This window comes from Neolamprologus multifasciatus, chromosome 5, assembly GCF_963576455.1.
Source record: "Neolamprologus multifasciatus chromosome 5, fNeoMul1.2, whole genome shotgun sequence".
NCBI classification, from domain to species: Eukaryota; Metazoa; Chordata; class Actinopteri; order Cichliformes; family Cichlidae; genus Neolamprologus; species Neolamprologus multifasciatus.
This window is the reverse complement of record NC_140443.1, coordinates 16,990,430-17,007,857: the sequence shown is the minus strand read 5'-3', so window position 1 is coordinate 17,007,857 and position 17,428 is coordinate 16,990,430. Positions and strand designations below refer to the sequence as shown.

The following is a 17,428-nucleotide window of genomic DNA, read 5'->3' as shown; positions in this document are numbered from 1 at the left end:
TGAATGAATTTTGAACCAACTAATTGGTTCAAGGAGCGCAGAAAAGAAAATGATTGGAGTATTGGGAAGGAGGAAGTGACCTAAAGAATAGAGTAGGAAACACTCAGGAAAATCAAGCAGATGACTGTATGACTGAATAGTGCTATCAGAGGAGTAAAACAGTAAGTCCTCAACCTACCTGCACAATTCTGTGTAGTTTAAGATGTAGTTTTACTTGAAACAAAGAAGCTCTGATAAAGTTTTAAGTTGTAAATTTTAATTATTTATTGTCAAAGTTCCTGAAATTTACCCACAATTTAAATTTTGTGGTAAAATGACTGTTTCCTAAAATGGAAATGGTGGCCAAACTGGAACATTTTGAAAGTGGCTACTGAGGATTTTCAAAATAATAGGTCCAGAGTGGCAAACATGCACATTTTGGTGCCTGTGTCCACTCAGTGTTCATTCTCTCCTTATTTTATATGACTAATTTTAGTGGCCTGAACAGATAAGAAGATAAAACAAAGGTTATTTGTCAGCAAAGGTGTTTTCCATCTGGTTTAAAAGATCTTTTAAATAAAGTTTTCATTTTTCTCAGCAGGAAACCTGTACATGGACTCCAGACAAAGTATGTCCATGATGGTTCCTCCAGCATATCCCCACATGCCCCCCATGAGCAGTGCAGGACCCACTATGACAGGTGACATATAGACACAGCAGAAGCATGGATGAAATTATTCTTCATAACAGTTTTCTTACCTCAGTTTGAATGTTTTGGGTTTTGTTTGTTTCTTTTTTGTTTTTTAAGCACAAACAAACACTTCCTCTGCTCTTGCTCTCCAGGACACCATGCACAGATGAACCAGCAGCACATGATACCTGCCAGAAACTTCCAGATGCATCGCATGCAAGCTGACGATATCCAGGATGATTTTGATTGGGACTCCATTGTCTAGCTGCTAAAACTGCTTCTCGCAAATACACAGGAGCGAAGGGAGGAGATGGAAGCCAGGCTGAGCTGAAAAGGCCGCAGGTGGAGGAGGCCAATGTGGGTGGACTGCAGAAGAACATTTGAGAAGCTTTGGTGGAGAGACGCAGAATTCAGACTTCAGAGTCCTGACAGTTTAAAACAAAAACAAAACAAAAACAAAAAAATAAAAGCAAAACATAACTAGAAAATGTTACTTTGAAGACAATCATATTTAGTCGGACATTTTAAAGTGATTGCTTACAAACTTGTGTAGAAGCAAGTTGAACACATTCACGTCTGAACCACGTGCTCCTCAGCCAGCCCTCTCCCCGTCCCTAGCGAGCGGCCTTCCAAAGTCCGAGCCCCCTCCCCCCTCCCTCCTCCCCTCCTCCAGCCTCCTGCTCCGTAACCGTTATGTGATTTGAGCGGCGTGTTCAGCTTGTAATTCTTCTCGTGTTGACCTTGGCCTCAGCTGCCTCTTGGATGAGTTTCTCTCTTTATTTTTTCTTTTTAAATTGTTATTTTCTTCTTCTCCTTTTCTTTTTTTTTTAAAATGAAACACAAGCCGTCGCTGTGAGTGATGTCATGGTGTTTGTTGGTCACTTTTCGGAGAAAGTTGTCCCGCTGTGGCTGAATCAGTGGTTAAAGATAGGTTTACAAAAAACAAACAAACACAGGGTTTAAAATGTGTAACCAGGCTTGATGTTAAACAAACCACAATAGAAAACAAGAGGGAGATCACAGAAAGTGTCGTGATTTATTTTCTTTTTTTAATGTTTTTGTTTGTTTGTTTTGTTTTTTTAAAGCCAGCCAATGTGATCAGTCTCACTGCATTAGACGAGTTATGGGAGTACAGCAACTGTCTTTCTTTATTTCTCTGTCCCAAGCACTTCAAGATGAATGAATGAGTGGAAGATGATAGCAGAGAGAAGTCAGATATTAGTCATTTTAAAATTCATTCAGCCCAGAGTTGATTTAAGCTCTCCGTTTGCATCATGTGTGTTCATATTTGGCTCTTCAATTCTCATTAAACAAGTTTTAGGCTTAAAGTTTGAACAGCAGCTTTCAGGCCAACTTATTACTGAACATTAACGGTAACAATATTTGCATGTTGGTCAGACAACAAGGAGCTGCATACAGTGATGTTTAAGATGTGTGAACTCTAAAGTGTCCTGTTCAGTTAAAAAGAAAAAAAAAACATGGGGGGGGGCTGAAATGTCCATTAGTTGTATTTTGTAAACAAGACATAAGCTGAAGTCTTTAAACGAAACACTTCTACTGTGGAGGATTTAATTGTTAATTTTCTTCCTGAGAATTAATTGAGTGCATTGTTGAGTGCAAGGGAATACAAGGAAAACATTAGTCCAGTTTCAAAGGTACTAAGACGGTCGCTGATTAACGCGCTATCATCATCACTTTATTACCTTGAAATTTTTGCTATTTGCTCAGATTGAGTGTGAGTTTTTTCTCTCTTAGCAGGTTGTGATCGAGGGTTATGACCTGATAATGGCAGATCAGTTTTTTTCTTTTGGAGAGAGCTGGGCAGCAGTCGCACAGGCCTAAAGACCGGTCGGAAACTCCCTGGTAACCACCAGTCACTAAGGAAAAATACATTTTTGCTAGGTGAAATCAGCCACAAATATGAATGCTGTGCTGTGCAGAAAACCTGCTTGTGATTGCTTTCATCACCAGCCATGATCGCCTGCTGTTTGCACGGAAGACGCCAAGTACTCACTAAGTGTGCGATGGAAAACAGAAATGGAGACCATTTGCTTTCATAGTAAAAGTCTTTTGAAATATGTTTGTTGGGCCTGTAAGGCACAAGGTTTGAGTGTTCACAGATACCGCAAAGGCTCTCAACTTGTTTGTTGGCGTCTTCCATGCAAACTACGGGCGACCACGCCAATCTGATAACAACCACAGCAATGCTTTTTCGTGGTTTTTGGCGGAGCACCCTCTTTGCAACTGGTTTCACCAGGCGACAGCCAACAACCTCGAGAAATTACTCACCAACTGGTTGTGGAATGCACATTTTTCCATAGTGACCAGTGGTTTCTATGGGGTTGTTAACTGGTCTGTAAGCTTGTGTAACTGGCACCTTAATCTTAAGCTGCTGGAAGTGGGCTCATATTTACTGCACACACATAAGAGTCTAATTCTGGCAATAAGCATATTTCCTAAATTAAAGAATTAGTCCAAACCATAGATTAAATGTTTTGCTGTAGTAACAAGTAAACCGTTACTATCCAAATGCCATTAGGATGGTAACGGTTTCAATTCTTGCTGACTTGAAACAGGTTATTAAAGTAAATTGTATTTTGAAAAACAAACAATTGAAACGTAACACTGCCTTCTCAAAGAGAAACAAATCTGATCAGCAGAGCAGACATGGCATTTTCTTTTCTTTTTTTTTTCCTTCTTCATTGTCACTTCTGATGTTTAATTTTTTTGGGATGATATTCATTTTTTTCTTTAAACTGCCCACAGGTTTTTTTAATAGAGATTTTGCTACTATACAATCATAACCGAATGAGAAATGTGACTCATACAGGACGTACAGTATATATGTGTGTTGGTTGTGTGTATGTGTGTGTGTGTGTGTGTGTGTGTGTGTGTTTGGTTTTATTGTAATTTTAGGGCTATGATTGATTACTGCAATCATCTCTATGCTATCTATGAGCACAAAGCAGATGCACACAGTGCTTAAAGACTAGATTTGACTTAGACTTTTTCTTGGAAAAGGGTTTCTGAAGCACAGAACAGGGAAATCGGTGGTTCTGGAAACCTGTCCACTGTGTCCTGTAACAAGTGGCTCCTTAATCAGACAGGCGCTGAACTTTAGAGACACTATGTTTTTTTTTGTTTGTTTTTTTTTCCAAGTCCTTTGCACACTTTTTGTTTACTCATCTGATTGAAGCTGCAAAGAACCGTGTGGATTGAGTAATCATTCTTATTAGTTCAGTCATTCATTCACCTATCCATCATTTCACTTTTAGTCTTCCTGACATCTAGAAACAATGAACAGGATTATTTTTGTCTTCTCTACATCTATGACACTATATTTTGGGAGGTTGAAATTGATGCCAACCTTAATTAAATATGGTAAATATGAAGCTACCGAGACACAGAAATGCTGGTAGTTAACACAATATCTTTGCATTTTTGTACATATTCCCAGTTTATGGAGTTCAGATAATTATTACAGTTGTTTTGCACCAAAATAAATTTTGTTACTTCTTGTCCAACACCTTTTTTAGAAACATTTCACAACTTTCTGTCTCCTTCTGGGTTTTGCGACATCATTCATTGCTAATGAAAGATTTGTTGCACTATTTTTTTTTTTTCGTAGTTTGCTGTGGTCAAAGGCACTGCAATTTTAGAAATGCCAGCAAATAGAAAAACACTGCTAAAGCACACAAAACACAACTATAATAGAAAAATGCCACAAAAGATTACAAAAAAAAAACAACTCACAAAACGCAGTGGAAGTGTTTTTGGGACATAGTAATGTGATGGAACAGCTGCAGCAGTGACAAGCTGACAGACGGCTAAGAGTAAACGTGTATCTACAATATTAATTGAATTCACATCAGTTTTATATATATAATGCGCCACACGACAACAGTCGCCTTAAGGTGCTTTATATTGTAAGGTAAAGACCCTACAATAATATAGGTTAAGACCCCAACAATCATACAACCCCCTCTATGTGCAATGACCTGGGAACATTGGGAAGGCAAAACTCCCTTTTAACAGGAAGTAACCTCCAGCTGAACCAGACTCAAGGAGGAAGGCCTTCTGACACAAAAGGCCTTTGGAAGAGAATCCTATAATGAGTCACGTGACACATTAGCTGCATCCTTTTCTCCCTCACAACACTGATGAATCCTCTGCTTTTAAACACGTCTCGGTGCATTCGGCCTGTTTTGGTTTCTGTCACTTCTGCAGCTGATCCTTCACATTATTTTCTCCCTAAAAGCATTTGCGCTGTGTTTTGAGATTTCAAGATTTTTTTTGTGCCGGTTTTCTTAAGTTGCAGTGTGTTTGACCTCTCAGGGCCACCGTATAAATCCTGCACTCTGGCATCATATTTACCATATGGACCTGTAATATTCTCATCAAACCCAGCTAGAAAGTGGAAGAGATGTCAAACTATCCCAGAATTTCAAACAATTTCTTCAAGACAGTTTAGCAACAAAGACTGCAGTAGTAGGCATAGTTTTGATTTTATACTTGGAAGACAATCATGGATTCTTTTTTATGATTTTATGATATTGCGAAATGTTTTTTCTTATTGTGTAAAAAGGCACTTTCAAGTCTCTCTTTTTTTCTTTTCTTTTTTTCCCCCAAATTGGATGGTGGAAAGCCATGCTTCTGAATATGTAGGTGTGTTTTTGTTTAGTTTTTTGGATCTATTACCAGCCTGGTTTTATACTGTAGACCTTCTATTAAACTGACCAGAGCTGCACTGTGCAGAAGAACTTGAGTTCTTTTCTTTGAACTAATAATACTGCCATTAATTTTTATTTTAAATTGTTGGTTTTTTTTTTTTTTAAATTTCAGCTATTATTTTGTTTTGTTTTGTTTTTTTCCCCTGCCAGTCACACACCTGTATACTTTTGGATCATTCTTGCCATGTTCCTTTTCTCCCTTTGTTTATCAAATGTCTGCTGATTGTGGAGGATCACTTTATTCAACTGCCGGGAATTTTCAAAATTAAGACTCAGACAGGACACTTAAGCCACCTGAGTTAACCAGTTCATGACTCTTTTGGGTGAGTGTGGGCCAAAGGACTGCAACCGAAGACAGCAGCAACAAAATAAAAACAAAAAGGAGAATCGTGTTTGTTCTTTGATGATCTTAAGGACCTGAAATGGAGAACATCCAGTTGGTTGGAGTGAAAATGGAGTGTTTCGTTTCTTCCAGGCGAAGACGGTGAACACGTATAGTACTATAAAAGCACATCATCCAACAGGAAAAGCAGAAGATTTGATCGAGCGGATGAAAGGGAAAAGAAAACGGTTTTGACAATGACTGGATCACAATCAGTTTTACATTATGTCTGAGTGAGTGTGTTCGCTTGTGGGAGTTTAAGTTCTATTTTTTTTTTTTTTCCCAAGATGATGATTTAAGTTTTTAAATACCGCTGGACATGTACCTGCCAGAGAGATTATTATTATTATTATTATTATTATTATTGGGGGGGAAAGATAATGGGGAAAAAAAGTCTTGTTACAAAATGGGAGAGAACTGCCAACATCTACTGCTGATTGGGGCCTGTTTTATTCAGTGCTGGTGTTGTTGTGCTTGTACATATATGTCTTCAATCATCCCCCCCTTCCCTTTTTGTTTTTTTCCCCCCTCTTGGGGGTGGGGTATCAAGGCAGAGGGTGGGTCTTATCCATGAATGAGGAAGGGAGAAGAATAGAGTATTTTGTTATTGTCCAATCAGAGGGTGACAGTATGTATATATCTATATTGTATATATGTGATAAAAAAAAATGCGTTGGCTTTTTGTGTGACACTACCTTTTACTTGTACTATGGTTCTACATTCAGTGTTTCAGTGTTGATAATATATATTTGGTTTGTGTTTTTATTTTTCTGTTTTTTTGATTTTGTCTCTGTCATTTCTTGTAATTTTTTTCTCTCCTATATTTGTCTTTGTTTTTGTTTATTGCACGGTTTATTACTTTTGTTGTCCGATGAGGTGACACAGCTACTCTTTGTATTCGTTTAGTGCTGTAAAATAACTCAAGTGTTATTAGAATTGTCGATACCACCGCCCACCCCCACCCCCTTCCCCAATATGCATGAATGGCACTTAAAGAAATAAAATATGGTAACTTCACTGTGGAATAATGTGCTGTTTGAGCTTTTTCTGAAATCTTAAAGCCCGTAGGAGATGAGTTCTTTTTATTTACAATAAATAATCTGAAGACATTTGTTTTACTTACATAATTATTATGTAAGTAAAACAAATTTGAGCAACTTGTATCACTTGTGTCCCAAGTGATACAAGTTCAAGTCAGTTTCAATTATATAGCGCCAATTGACAACATCAGTAAGCCCATTTGACCAAATGGTGACAATGGGAAGAAAAAAAACTCCCCTTTAACAGGAAGAAACACTCAGTGCATCATGAGAGCTGAACTATCGTCATTTTATGTGCAGAAGTCTCAATCAGACCATGGAGAGCAAAGATCTCCCGGCGCCACCTGTAAAGCCATTCTGTTGTCTTGCTATTGCCTAACTAGTGCATCAGTAACACACCTGCATTTATATATATCTGTAGTCTCAATGAACACTCACAGCAACATTTTAGCCACATGTTCGTACAGTGTTTTATTCTATACACTGCCAGGCTCATTTCGATCACCACCACGACCTAACATGCGTTTTTGGGGGTCGAAAGCAGGAGCACCTGGAGGAAACCCACACACACTCAGCAAGGACATGCAAACTCCACAAATCTCCAGCTGGGGTTCAAACAAGAAACCTTCTGCTACACACTGCACCACCATGTCACACTACTGTCATCACTTTTGTTTTGCACCAAAGCAGGTGAACTGCATTCAGATTGGTTTATGCTTCCTACCTGGATGCACTGATGTCCATGAAGTTGACCTGACCTGGTGTTTTATACTGTGAGGATTAATTTTATGAGCGGTGCATAAGCTATGATAAAAGAAATGTAGATGAGAGCAACTTGCAGACACACAGAAACTTCTTTACACTCCCAAAGCAGAACTGTCAGTGTAAAGAGGCCATTGGTTTAATGTGGTCTAAATGTGAAGGGTAGGGTATGCTCATTGCCCATCAGAGTTTTATCATTTTTCAAACTCTACTTCACATCAAGGAAGTTTTAAAGGATGATACATCTTTACATCAAAATTTATGAGAATACCTAGAATTAAAAACAAAAAAAAGCTGTACAATTGGCTGAATATTGTATGAGCAGAAAGAGTTTCACTATAAACAGACAAAACAAAAATTCTTACGGCAAAACTTTTTCTATGTAATAAAGTAAGGGAATTTTACTGTTTCTATATGCAACAACAGCACTTAATAGTAGTAGTATGTAAAAAAAATATTTTACTTTTCTGTATACAATGTATAAAATTTCTGTATAAAATATTTAAATTTTTCTGTATTTGTAGCCTAAATTCAATTTGCTCTCTTCATCAACTGTGACAAGAAGTCACCTTTTCCACAATTTTCATTTGTCTACTTGTATCCGACCTTTATAGGTGTGCTGGTGTGTTCCAGAGTTATTACAGTTTTGCATTTTCTAATTAGTTGTTTAATTTTTATTTTGTCTTGACTTTAATATTTTTCGTTTAGTTTCAGTTAGCATACAGTGTGGATTTTCTTGTTTCTGTTTAGTTTTTTATCTTCTCAAAATGTTTAATTTTTATTAGTTTCAGTATTCAGTTTTAGTCTTTTTTTTTTTTAATTATTATTATTTTAGGTAGGACGTGTCAGAGGTATATAGGTATTACAATAAAAACACTGAAAGTAGTTGGCTCAGTCTTTTACACCTCCAGAGTCTCAATGGATACGTCCATCAATGCCTCATCACGCAAGCTACAATACTTTTTTTTTTTTACCAAACTAGCAAAAGCTTAAACTACCTAACTTTCCTGTGTATTTCAGGTTTTTTTTCATATTCACTAATTAATTTCAGTTTGATTTAAAAAAGAAAATTGTTGCAGTTTCTCATCATTGCAAGTCTTTATGATATTAGGTGCCCTGAGATGACTCTTGTTGTGATTTGGCATTATATAAATAAAATTTAATTGAATTAATTGCGTAATGATTAATATATCATATTTGATATGTGAGTTTTTATAAGGTTTTGGGACTTCTGCATCAACAGTGTCATCCCCACTGAAAATGTAAATAAAATTCACAATTACATTTATGATGAAAATTAAAACTCGTATATGGAAATTACTATTTATTTCATTTGAAAAATGTTAAAGGAAAAAAGAACCCACTTTATTTTCAAAAAAATTTTGAATTTTCATATATTTCATGGTTCTGACATCAAAGGTTTATCACTGTTCTCACCAACGCTGGAAACCACGTAACATGTCCACAAAGTCTAAACACAACAAAAAATTAACATTTACAATATTTTAATTGAAAATTATCAAATGAATCTATTCAACCTAAACATTTCAATTTCTGTGTGGTTTTACATTTTCATACCATAAACAACACTCCTAACACTCCAAAGTATAGGACTATTAAAGGCATCAGCATTTACAACTTTTAACTCTATTCAATTCAATTCAAGTCAATTCAATTTTATTTATATAGCGCCAAATCACAACAAATGTCGCCTCAAGGCGCTTCATAGATACAGAGAAAAGCCCAACAATCATATGACCCCCTATGAGCAAGCACTTTGGCGACAGTGGGAAGGAAAAACTCCCTTTTAACAGGAAGAAACCTCCGGCAGAACCAGGCTCAGGGAGGGGCGGCCATCTGCTGCGACCGGTTGGGGTGAGAGAAGGAAGACAGGATAAAGACATGCTGTGGAAGAGAGACAGAGATTAATAACAGATACGATTCAATACAGAGAGGTCTGTTAATACATAGTGAGTGAGAAAGGTGACTGGAAAGGAAAAACTCAATGCATCATGGGAATCCCCCGGCAGCCTACATCTATTGCAGCATAACTAAGGGAGGATTCAGGGTCACCTGGTCCAGCCCTAACTATATGCTTTAGCAAAAAGGAAGGTTTTAAGCCTAATCTTAAAAGTAGAGATAGTGTCTGTCTCCTGAATCCAAACTGGAAGCTGGTTCCACAGAAGAGGGGCCTGAAAACTGAAGGCTCTCCCTCCCATTCTACTTTTAAATACTCTAGGAACAACAAGTAGGCCTGCAGAGCGGGAGCGAAGTGCTCTAATAGGGTGATATGGTACTACAAGGTCATTAAGATAAGATGGGGCCTGATTATTTAAGACCTATTCACCTATTCACAAAGATGGCTACATTACTTACAAAATCACCCATATTTTTATGTTACAGTGTATTTTTAATATCTTAAAAATAAATTTCATAGCCAGGTAAAAGGATGTATGAGTGTTGTTCTTTCACACCAACAACATGTTGTAAATATTTGTTCAAGCAGAGGTAAGTTGTAGATTGCTTAGAAATTGCTTTTTAACAGAGCTGATTATTAAAAAAAAAAAATACATTATGTATGTTTTTGAGCTGTGATACAGTTCATGTGATCAAATCTCAGGAGCTTTTGTCTTTAAGCACGCAGCCCTCCATGTAGTCTACATGCAGTGTGATACTTCACATTATCCTATAGGGATCACACAGTATATGCCACACCTTTATAGGATCATTTTTCTGGCTCGAGTAGGTTCATGTTCAAAGTTTCCCCTCCTGCTGTTCACTCTGTGCCCAAATGTTCATATAAATGTAGCACATGAGTCAGACATCTTTGCTCTGAACTGTCTTCCCGTTAGTGATGTGTCGTTCGCGATTGAAATGGCTCTTAGATTTTGATGTTACATAACAGGTAGATTGTGAGTCAACAGAATCTCGGGCAGGAAAAGGCAAGTGTTGCTTTAGGTATTATCTACCTATGAATAATAAAAAAGCAATAATATGCATTCAGTTTGGAAACTGACCTCAGCCGGCCCCATAAATCAAGAAAAAAACCTGCCTCGATCAACAATTCAGCCAACAGCACACACACACTTCCACACAATAAAACAACACTTCAGACACGTACACTGCCAAACAGCAGATGATTCTCTATTATATTATATATATTTATCTATCAATAAAATTGAGACAAAGAGTTACAGGTATGACTCATAGGCCTGTTTCTAAATTCAGATTCAATTCTTGAGAAACATGGTGCAGGCAACACCTTGGCCTCGGGTACAGCTTGGAGTCACTTTGACCAGGATGTATCGTTTATCTGCATAACAGTCTCAAAATAGGAAACTTCCTTTCTCAGAGTGATGCTGAAGAAACGAGTCCATGCACTCATTACCTCTGGCTGAACATTGAGATTGTTCTAATGGCTGAAAAGCTTTCAGTGGTAGAAAAAAACATCACATTTCTCTCTGATTAACTTCTCTTCATTGGCTTCTTGCTAACACCCCAAAAATCTTACTTCTCCTCCTCGCATACAAAGTCCTGAATGATTAGGCTTCAATTAAAGACCTGCAAGTGCCATATTATCCCAAAAAAGGTTTCTTTCCTGTGGATTCAGGTTGCTAGGGGACTTCCCATCATGCACTGGGGACTTCTCTTCCACTCTCCACTGTGCATCTTTTAGCCTGTGCTTTGTTCGTTATTTTACAGAATAAAGCACCTTGAGAGGATAAATAAACCTGAACCTCATTTACCTTTCAGCTAAGTGAATATGTGGAGCTATGATCAGCAAAATATAACTGAAGTATAAAAAATAACAATAGTAGAACAATGCATTAATGTGTTTGCACCATTTTTTCTGGTTGGTGAAAATAGGGATTATCTATAATTATATGACTTCATAAAAGGTGTTGGGCAGTTTAACTCTTTATCCCTCGAAAGTATACTAGGAGTAACCCAAACTGACTGCTTGCTGTCATATTTCAGACCTGCCTATAGAACAAAATGACTGGGTTTGCATTAGGGGGATAGTGACTGTGGTCTATCCCCTATGCAGCTACCCTTAGAAAAATCTGGAAACTATTGTAATGGTCATCAAACCACAACTTTATAGAGCTCTCAAAACTTGTCTAGGGAAGGTCATCAAATGTCATCCTTATGGGAAAAAGGGTTAAACCTTAAAAATCATAATATTTAATGCAGTAATTATATATTTCAATAATCTATAATTTATAATGCAGCTATAGCTGTGCAATGAATGCACATGAGCAAAAAATATAATATTTTCCTCTGAAATATGAAGTTGCAGACATCGTTGGCTCATAAATAAAATAAAAAATAAACTTGCCTCATAGAAATACTAATGTGATACAACTAAACTGTGCTTCAGTAGTCTTTCAGTTACTGATTCTGTCAAAGTTTAGCTGTTGGTTATTATAAGCAGAGATCATTGATTGAACAGGAGATAATAAACTGTAATAAATATTTGGCTATTTCAGAATTATGTAGGAGTGTGGGTAAATGGAAGCATTTGATAAGATTTTCTAAATATTTTTAATTAATCATTGTAGTTAAAGTTTAAAGCTGAATAAGCCATTTGACTGGGGGTCATTACATTTTTATTTTATTTATTTATTTATTTATTTTTGCTGCAGGTATCCTGGATATTTTCTTTCACGTGGTCGTTAAAACACCTCTAATCACCAAATGTTCCGCTGATCCCGTCATGCACATACTCTGCTCCAAGCACCACTTTCACGTGACTTTATGTGTATCCATGAAAGGATCTGACAGCTATGAAGAGGAAGAAATCATAGAAACAAACATCAAACAAAGCGTCAGGTATATATTTTAATATTTTCCTATCCGGTGGTTTATTGTTGCTTTTTAAAAACCTTAGCTATGTCTGTATCAGGTGTCAAAATTTGCTCTTGTTATACTGTCTTGCACTTTGCCATGATTAACTAAAACTCCCAAAACCTTTGAAATGACTGGATGCATCCAGATGTTTCTAATTACATGTTCTGTCTGCTGCAATGTGAGAAATCAACATAACTAAAATGTCTTTCGTCATTTATTTGTTACTGTCAACATTTATGCTCCATAGCTGCAGTTGTCTCTTTGAAATCCAGTCTTAGATATCTGCCCTCGTAGACTGATTACTTACAATAAACTGAAAGTGACAGTTTATCCAGTTCTTTGTCAGTAATTATATTTCCCCTTAGTGTTGGCAAAGTGACAGCTTCCTCAGCTTGTTTTAAAGGTAAATGCTTCTGTTGTTAAAGTTAATTAAATCTGGCAGGATTTGTTCAAGAACACTGGAGGATGATGGACGAGGTGACTGAAAGATGTCATAAAAAGCAGGAGGAGCTGCAACAGCTGTCAGCATGGTGGACATGGGAACCGGGGTGGTGCAGGAGGTGTCCGTTGGGTAGTGGAGGTGAAGACATGAATCAGCACATCTGCTTAATGCATGGTCACCACGGGTGAAGAAGCAGGTGGAGTGAGGACCTGGGTGATTCACAGTGTGACTCCTCTTGTCTAACGGCATTTCTGAGATATTTTAAACTAGATGAAATTGGTGGAAGAGGAAGTGCAGTTAAAATAGAAACTCTGGCTGAGTGTCCTGAGTGATCAAGTAAAAGCATTGGAATTATGTGCACTAATAAGGGCACAAAGTCATACCTTAAGAAGCTGCCACACAGATGCTTTCATGATCATTAACAGCAGGAACGGTGTTACCTTTTATTCCTGTTAAAATTAGACAGAGACACCTACACTGTGCAGAGAGAGGTGGTAAATTTTCCTACACATCTGATCACAAGTGTTACAACTCAGCCAGTACTTATAATTTAAAGTGCTGCTCTGACCCCAGCCCAGTTCCATCTCCTACAGTCACAGTTCACAGATCTGCAGGATTGTACAAGAGCGTCCACATGGACAACCAGTATGTGGTGTCGCAGCAGCCTCTAGTGGCCACAGGCCCTTCCTGTTAGTAGTGAGAAATGTCACGTCTACCCAATTTGCTCCAAAGGAACCAGTACACTTACTATATCTGTGAGGTTACACTACAGCCCAACAGGAACTCCAACAAATGAAACTGTGTTGCTTGCTTTAGCTGTTTACCCCCCACCCAGGGTAAACAGCTAAAGCAATTCATTATTAATTTAGCATTATGGTGATCTAGCGCTTTGACTATAAGGTGTTAAATGATCTAAAAAATAAAAAAAAGTTGTCTTGTATTTTACTTAATCAGACTGACTGACTGAATCATGCAATATAAAATTATATGTATATTCATACAGATGTTGATGAAACCAGCTATTGTAAGGCCTTGCTTTCTCAATTAACATACATAATACATACACACACAATACATAATTTCCTGAGGGATTAATAACGTATTCTGATTCTGATTAAGTCTACTTTTACTGAAAAAGTTTTCACTCGGCTCTCATTTGAACTTGTTTCTACATTATTCTGTTAAAAATAAAATCTTAATAAACTTAATAATTTAACAAAATAAATTAACCAACACGTGCTTGTGCTTTTGGAAACACTAAATCCCATTCCCCCCCCCCCCCCCCCGATGTACCTCCCTCATTTTGAAATGACGTATATTATTTAAATTCTAAAATACTGCCCTAATAGATTTAGAATAACTGCAGTAGAGATATGGCAACAAGGAAGCAACAGCTCAGTTACTTAAAATTAAAAATACATAAAAACAGAGGACGCATTGACACCCTTCTGCCTGCATTTCCACTGCTTTTATTGAGTTCCTCTCTGCTATTCATGGATGCACAGATGGTACCAGCCTACAGGCCCATTATGCTCACAGATGAATCTAGGCAAGGTACTTAATTGGCATGGTTTCATGTTAGGCTGCAGTGTGGACAGGACTTGGACCACTGCTCGCAAGAGAGGCGAGCAAGGGAGCCTTGCTCTGGTCGTCCACAAAAAAAGAAAAAGAAAGAAAGAAAACCAAAACACCCCCCTCCTTCCTCGCAGGCTGACTTGAGAATTATATTTGCCCCATCGCTGTGTGTGAGCACGGGTCTGAGAGGCTGCCTCTCCCAACTCCACTACACCGCGATTCGAGTCACTGAAAAGGCTTTCGACTCAAGCCTCCCTCCATCCGCCATTTTCAACAGATTGACAGCAGGTAGAGCACAAAAATCACAAGTTCCCGGTGAAATAAAGCAGGTAAGTGCGCGTATGAGTATCCTAAACCCAACAAACACCTTACGACAGGAAATATTGAGGGAGAAAAGCCGCTCCAACCACCTTACTCCCGGCCAGCATCGGGAAGAATAAGGGGAGCGGACGGTTTGCCTTCAAGGGTAACAATAAACTGCATCTTTCAGGCGCTTTAGTGTAAGGCTTCCAGTCTGTTTTGTTTGCTTGGATCAACTTTTTTTTTTCTTTGACGATCTGAGAGAAAACGCTTTAAAATGCGCTTTACGCACACACCCCAATTAAAATCTCTTGCTGTTTGTTGCTTGAACTTCAGCGAGGGGGGATTTAAACATGTCTGATCACAACTCCAGGAACGCCGGTGGTAGTAAAAGAAAAAATATATAATCAATCTACACCGACTGGCCAATAAAAAGTTAAGCATTTTAGCCTTTATTTTAAAGGGGCATCAATAGCTCAAGCTCGAGTGCCTCAAGTGGAGACAGTGAGGTTTATTGTCTCAGATATGCCATTTATCTGCCACAGCCTCATCATTTTGTCACGTTACAGTCGTTACGGTCAAAATATCTGCTAGTGAACCGCTCGGGTTTTATATCTCTTTATTGGATTGAGTGTAATAATGCGTATGCCTGGTCCACAGAGCCACACATGCGTCAGCTGCTTATTGCTGTCCCTAACAAATGGCTTTTCTGCCAGTTGGGATATAAAGCGGGAGACTTAAAGCTCAGTATGTGCCTGTTATGGAAATAGTTGCAGGATTAATTTGCTGAGCTGAAAGTTAATTCCGCGATTAGTTAATAGACAGGGGGAAAAAAAACACCTCTAAAACCATCAAACAAAAGATTATTTTGGCTTTTTTCCTTAATCTCTTTTACTTTTTATGAGTGTAATTTGATATGTTTCTGTTAACTTGCACAGTGTTTGCATGATTGTGACAGTTTCTGCCCACTGATACTAGAGATGTTAAAGAGCTGCTGCCTGCAAGGCTCTAAGTGAACTAAGATGATGCTTACTAAATGAATGGTAGTTCACCAGCTTGTGCTGAAGAAGAAACTTGGAGGGGTGGAAATAACAAATGGCACTGATGATTAAACCTGAGAGCTACATTATTAAACTGAAAAGGAATAATATTACACACATACAAATACACAATCTCTGATTTTTGCCTGTTCATGGGTGTTTTGTTTTTTTTTGCCTCAGTTGCACTCTGACTGAGGTCTTTAGTAAATGATTGTTTCATATATACAATATACTGCTGTATCGTGAATTATTCTTTAAAATTCCTGTAAATCAGCCTTACTGAATCTGAAGCATAAACCTTTTAGCTGCTTATGCATCTGGGGAATAGAAATGGCTGAATAATTATTCAGAGCCACAAGAGGCTTCTGTAACAGAAGCTGATGAGGAAATATCTCCAAAATGCTGTCTACCTGTGGTCAGATTTACATGCTGTAACTTCCATGTCAGAAAAAAGAACAGCTGTTTCTTTTTAAGAACAGGAAATGGATCACTATAGATAATAAGACATCATACGTTTTGCTTTTATCTGCTATTGGATCTCAGTTTTATGCACAGACAAGTAAAAACGCAGAAGAATATAACTGCAAATGTTTTAATGAGCCAGGTGCTTTTGACAATCAACGAGTGCTGCTTTATGTCACTTATTGCAGGTCATGGCTATTACTGGAGGTACAGTGGAGTCTTTGAATGAAATTCCAGCTCATGTGTGGAAAGATTTGCCTGACTATCTGAATCTGGGGCCTTCTGCTGTAAATCAGAGCCGCATTGGTGAGTAGCCGGTTTCATTTCATAACTGTAACAACTTCTTTTAGGACTGGCAACATGTTGAGTTTCATTTGAATCTCACGGCTATATAACCTTGAAACAGACTTCCAGCCACCAATGATTGTGGAGCAAAGCAAGACCAGGCTGGGCCAGAAAGTGAAACTTGAAAATGATAACTGAATCAGAGCTTAAACAAACATGAAGCGAGTCATCTGAGTCAAAGGCTTTGAGTGTTTTTTCTAACATGCCTCGTGCGTGCTTACTCCTTCAAAGAGTCTGTTAGATGCATAAACATCTCGTGGTGCTAAACACCCGTGCTTTACAGCTAGACAGATACATTATATGGACATGCAAACATGCATTAATTCAAGAAGTGTGGGTTGTATTGATCTGTATTTGAAATCAAAGTGAGCAAACGCAATAAAAAAATAATGAAGAAACTGATCAAAGAGGGGGAAAAAATCAAAGCAAGGACAAACCAGGATATGATACTGCTCACCTTGATCTCCTATCTGACACAAAATCCACCGGTTTGAAATATAGTTGCATAATTATTGGATCTCCTGCTTCTGCTAACTGATTTATTCTGTGCACAAAGTTAGAATTTAAACATCTAAATCAGTCCTAAAATGACCCCCCCCCCCCAAACAAAATGACTTCACTGAGGTTTATTACATAGCGTATCATGCCTATCCTTACGATTATCAACACAGACTCTTAAGGTTTACCAAAATATATCAGTTGTGGCTCTATTTTATAAGTGTGCTCACATATTTCCATACATTATTAATAAATGCATTAATATATAACTCTCAGATGTAGCATGAGTAAAGTGTCTTTGCTTTTTATTCCTTTATTTTTATTATTTTCA

The 17,428-nt window shown here is 37.7% G+C and overlaps 2 protein-coding genes across 5 annotated transcripts in view; both read left to right on the top strand.

Annotated features, from left to right (window-relative positions):
* Nucleotides 1–6,756, top strand: part of foxj3 (forkhead box J3) — a 96,972-nt gene extending 90,216 nt beyond the window's left edge. For 3 of the 4 annotated variants that reach the window (XM_085159249.1, XM_085159248.1, XM_085159251.1), the window contains 2 exons: nucleotides 578–679; nucleotides 823–6,756. In XM_085159249.1, coding sequence (XP_085015375.1) covers nucleotides 578–679; nucleotides 823–935 — 215 coding nt within the window. In that variant the 3' untranslated portion in view covers nucleotides 936–6,756. The remainder of the gene's footprint in view (nucleotides 1–577; nucleotides 680–822) is intronic. The other variant, XM_085159250.1, reaches the window with a different exon arrangement.
* A 7,703-nt stretch (nucleotides 6,757–14,459) lies between these two features.
* prdm2b (PR domain containing 2, with ZNF domain b) overlaps nucleotides 14,460–17,428 on the top strand; it is a 14,554-nt gene continuing 11,585 nt past the window's right edge. Inside the window, exons 1-2 of the mRNA XM_085160103.1 lie at nucleotides 14,460–14,781; nucleotides 16,443–16,560. Coding sequence (XP_085016229.1) covers nucleotides 16,446–16,560 — 115 coding nt within the window. The 5' untranslated portion in view covers nucleotides 14,460–14,781; nucleotides 16,443–16,445. The remainder of the gene's footprint in view (nucleotides 14,782–16,442; nucleotides 16,561–17,428) is intronic.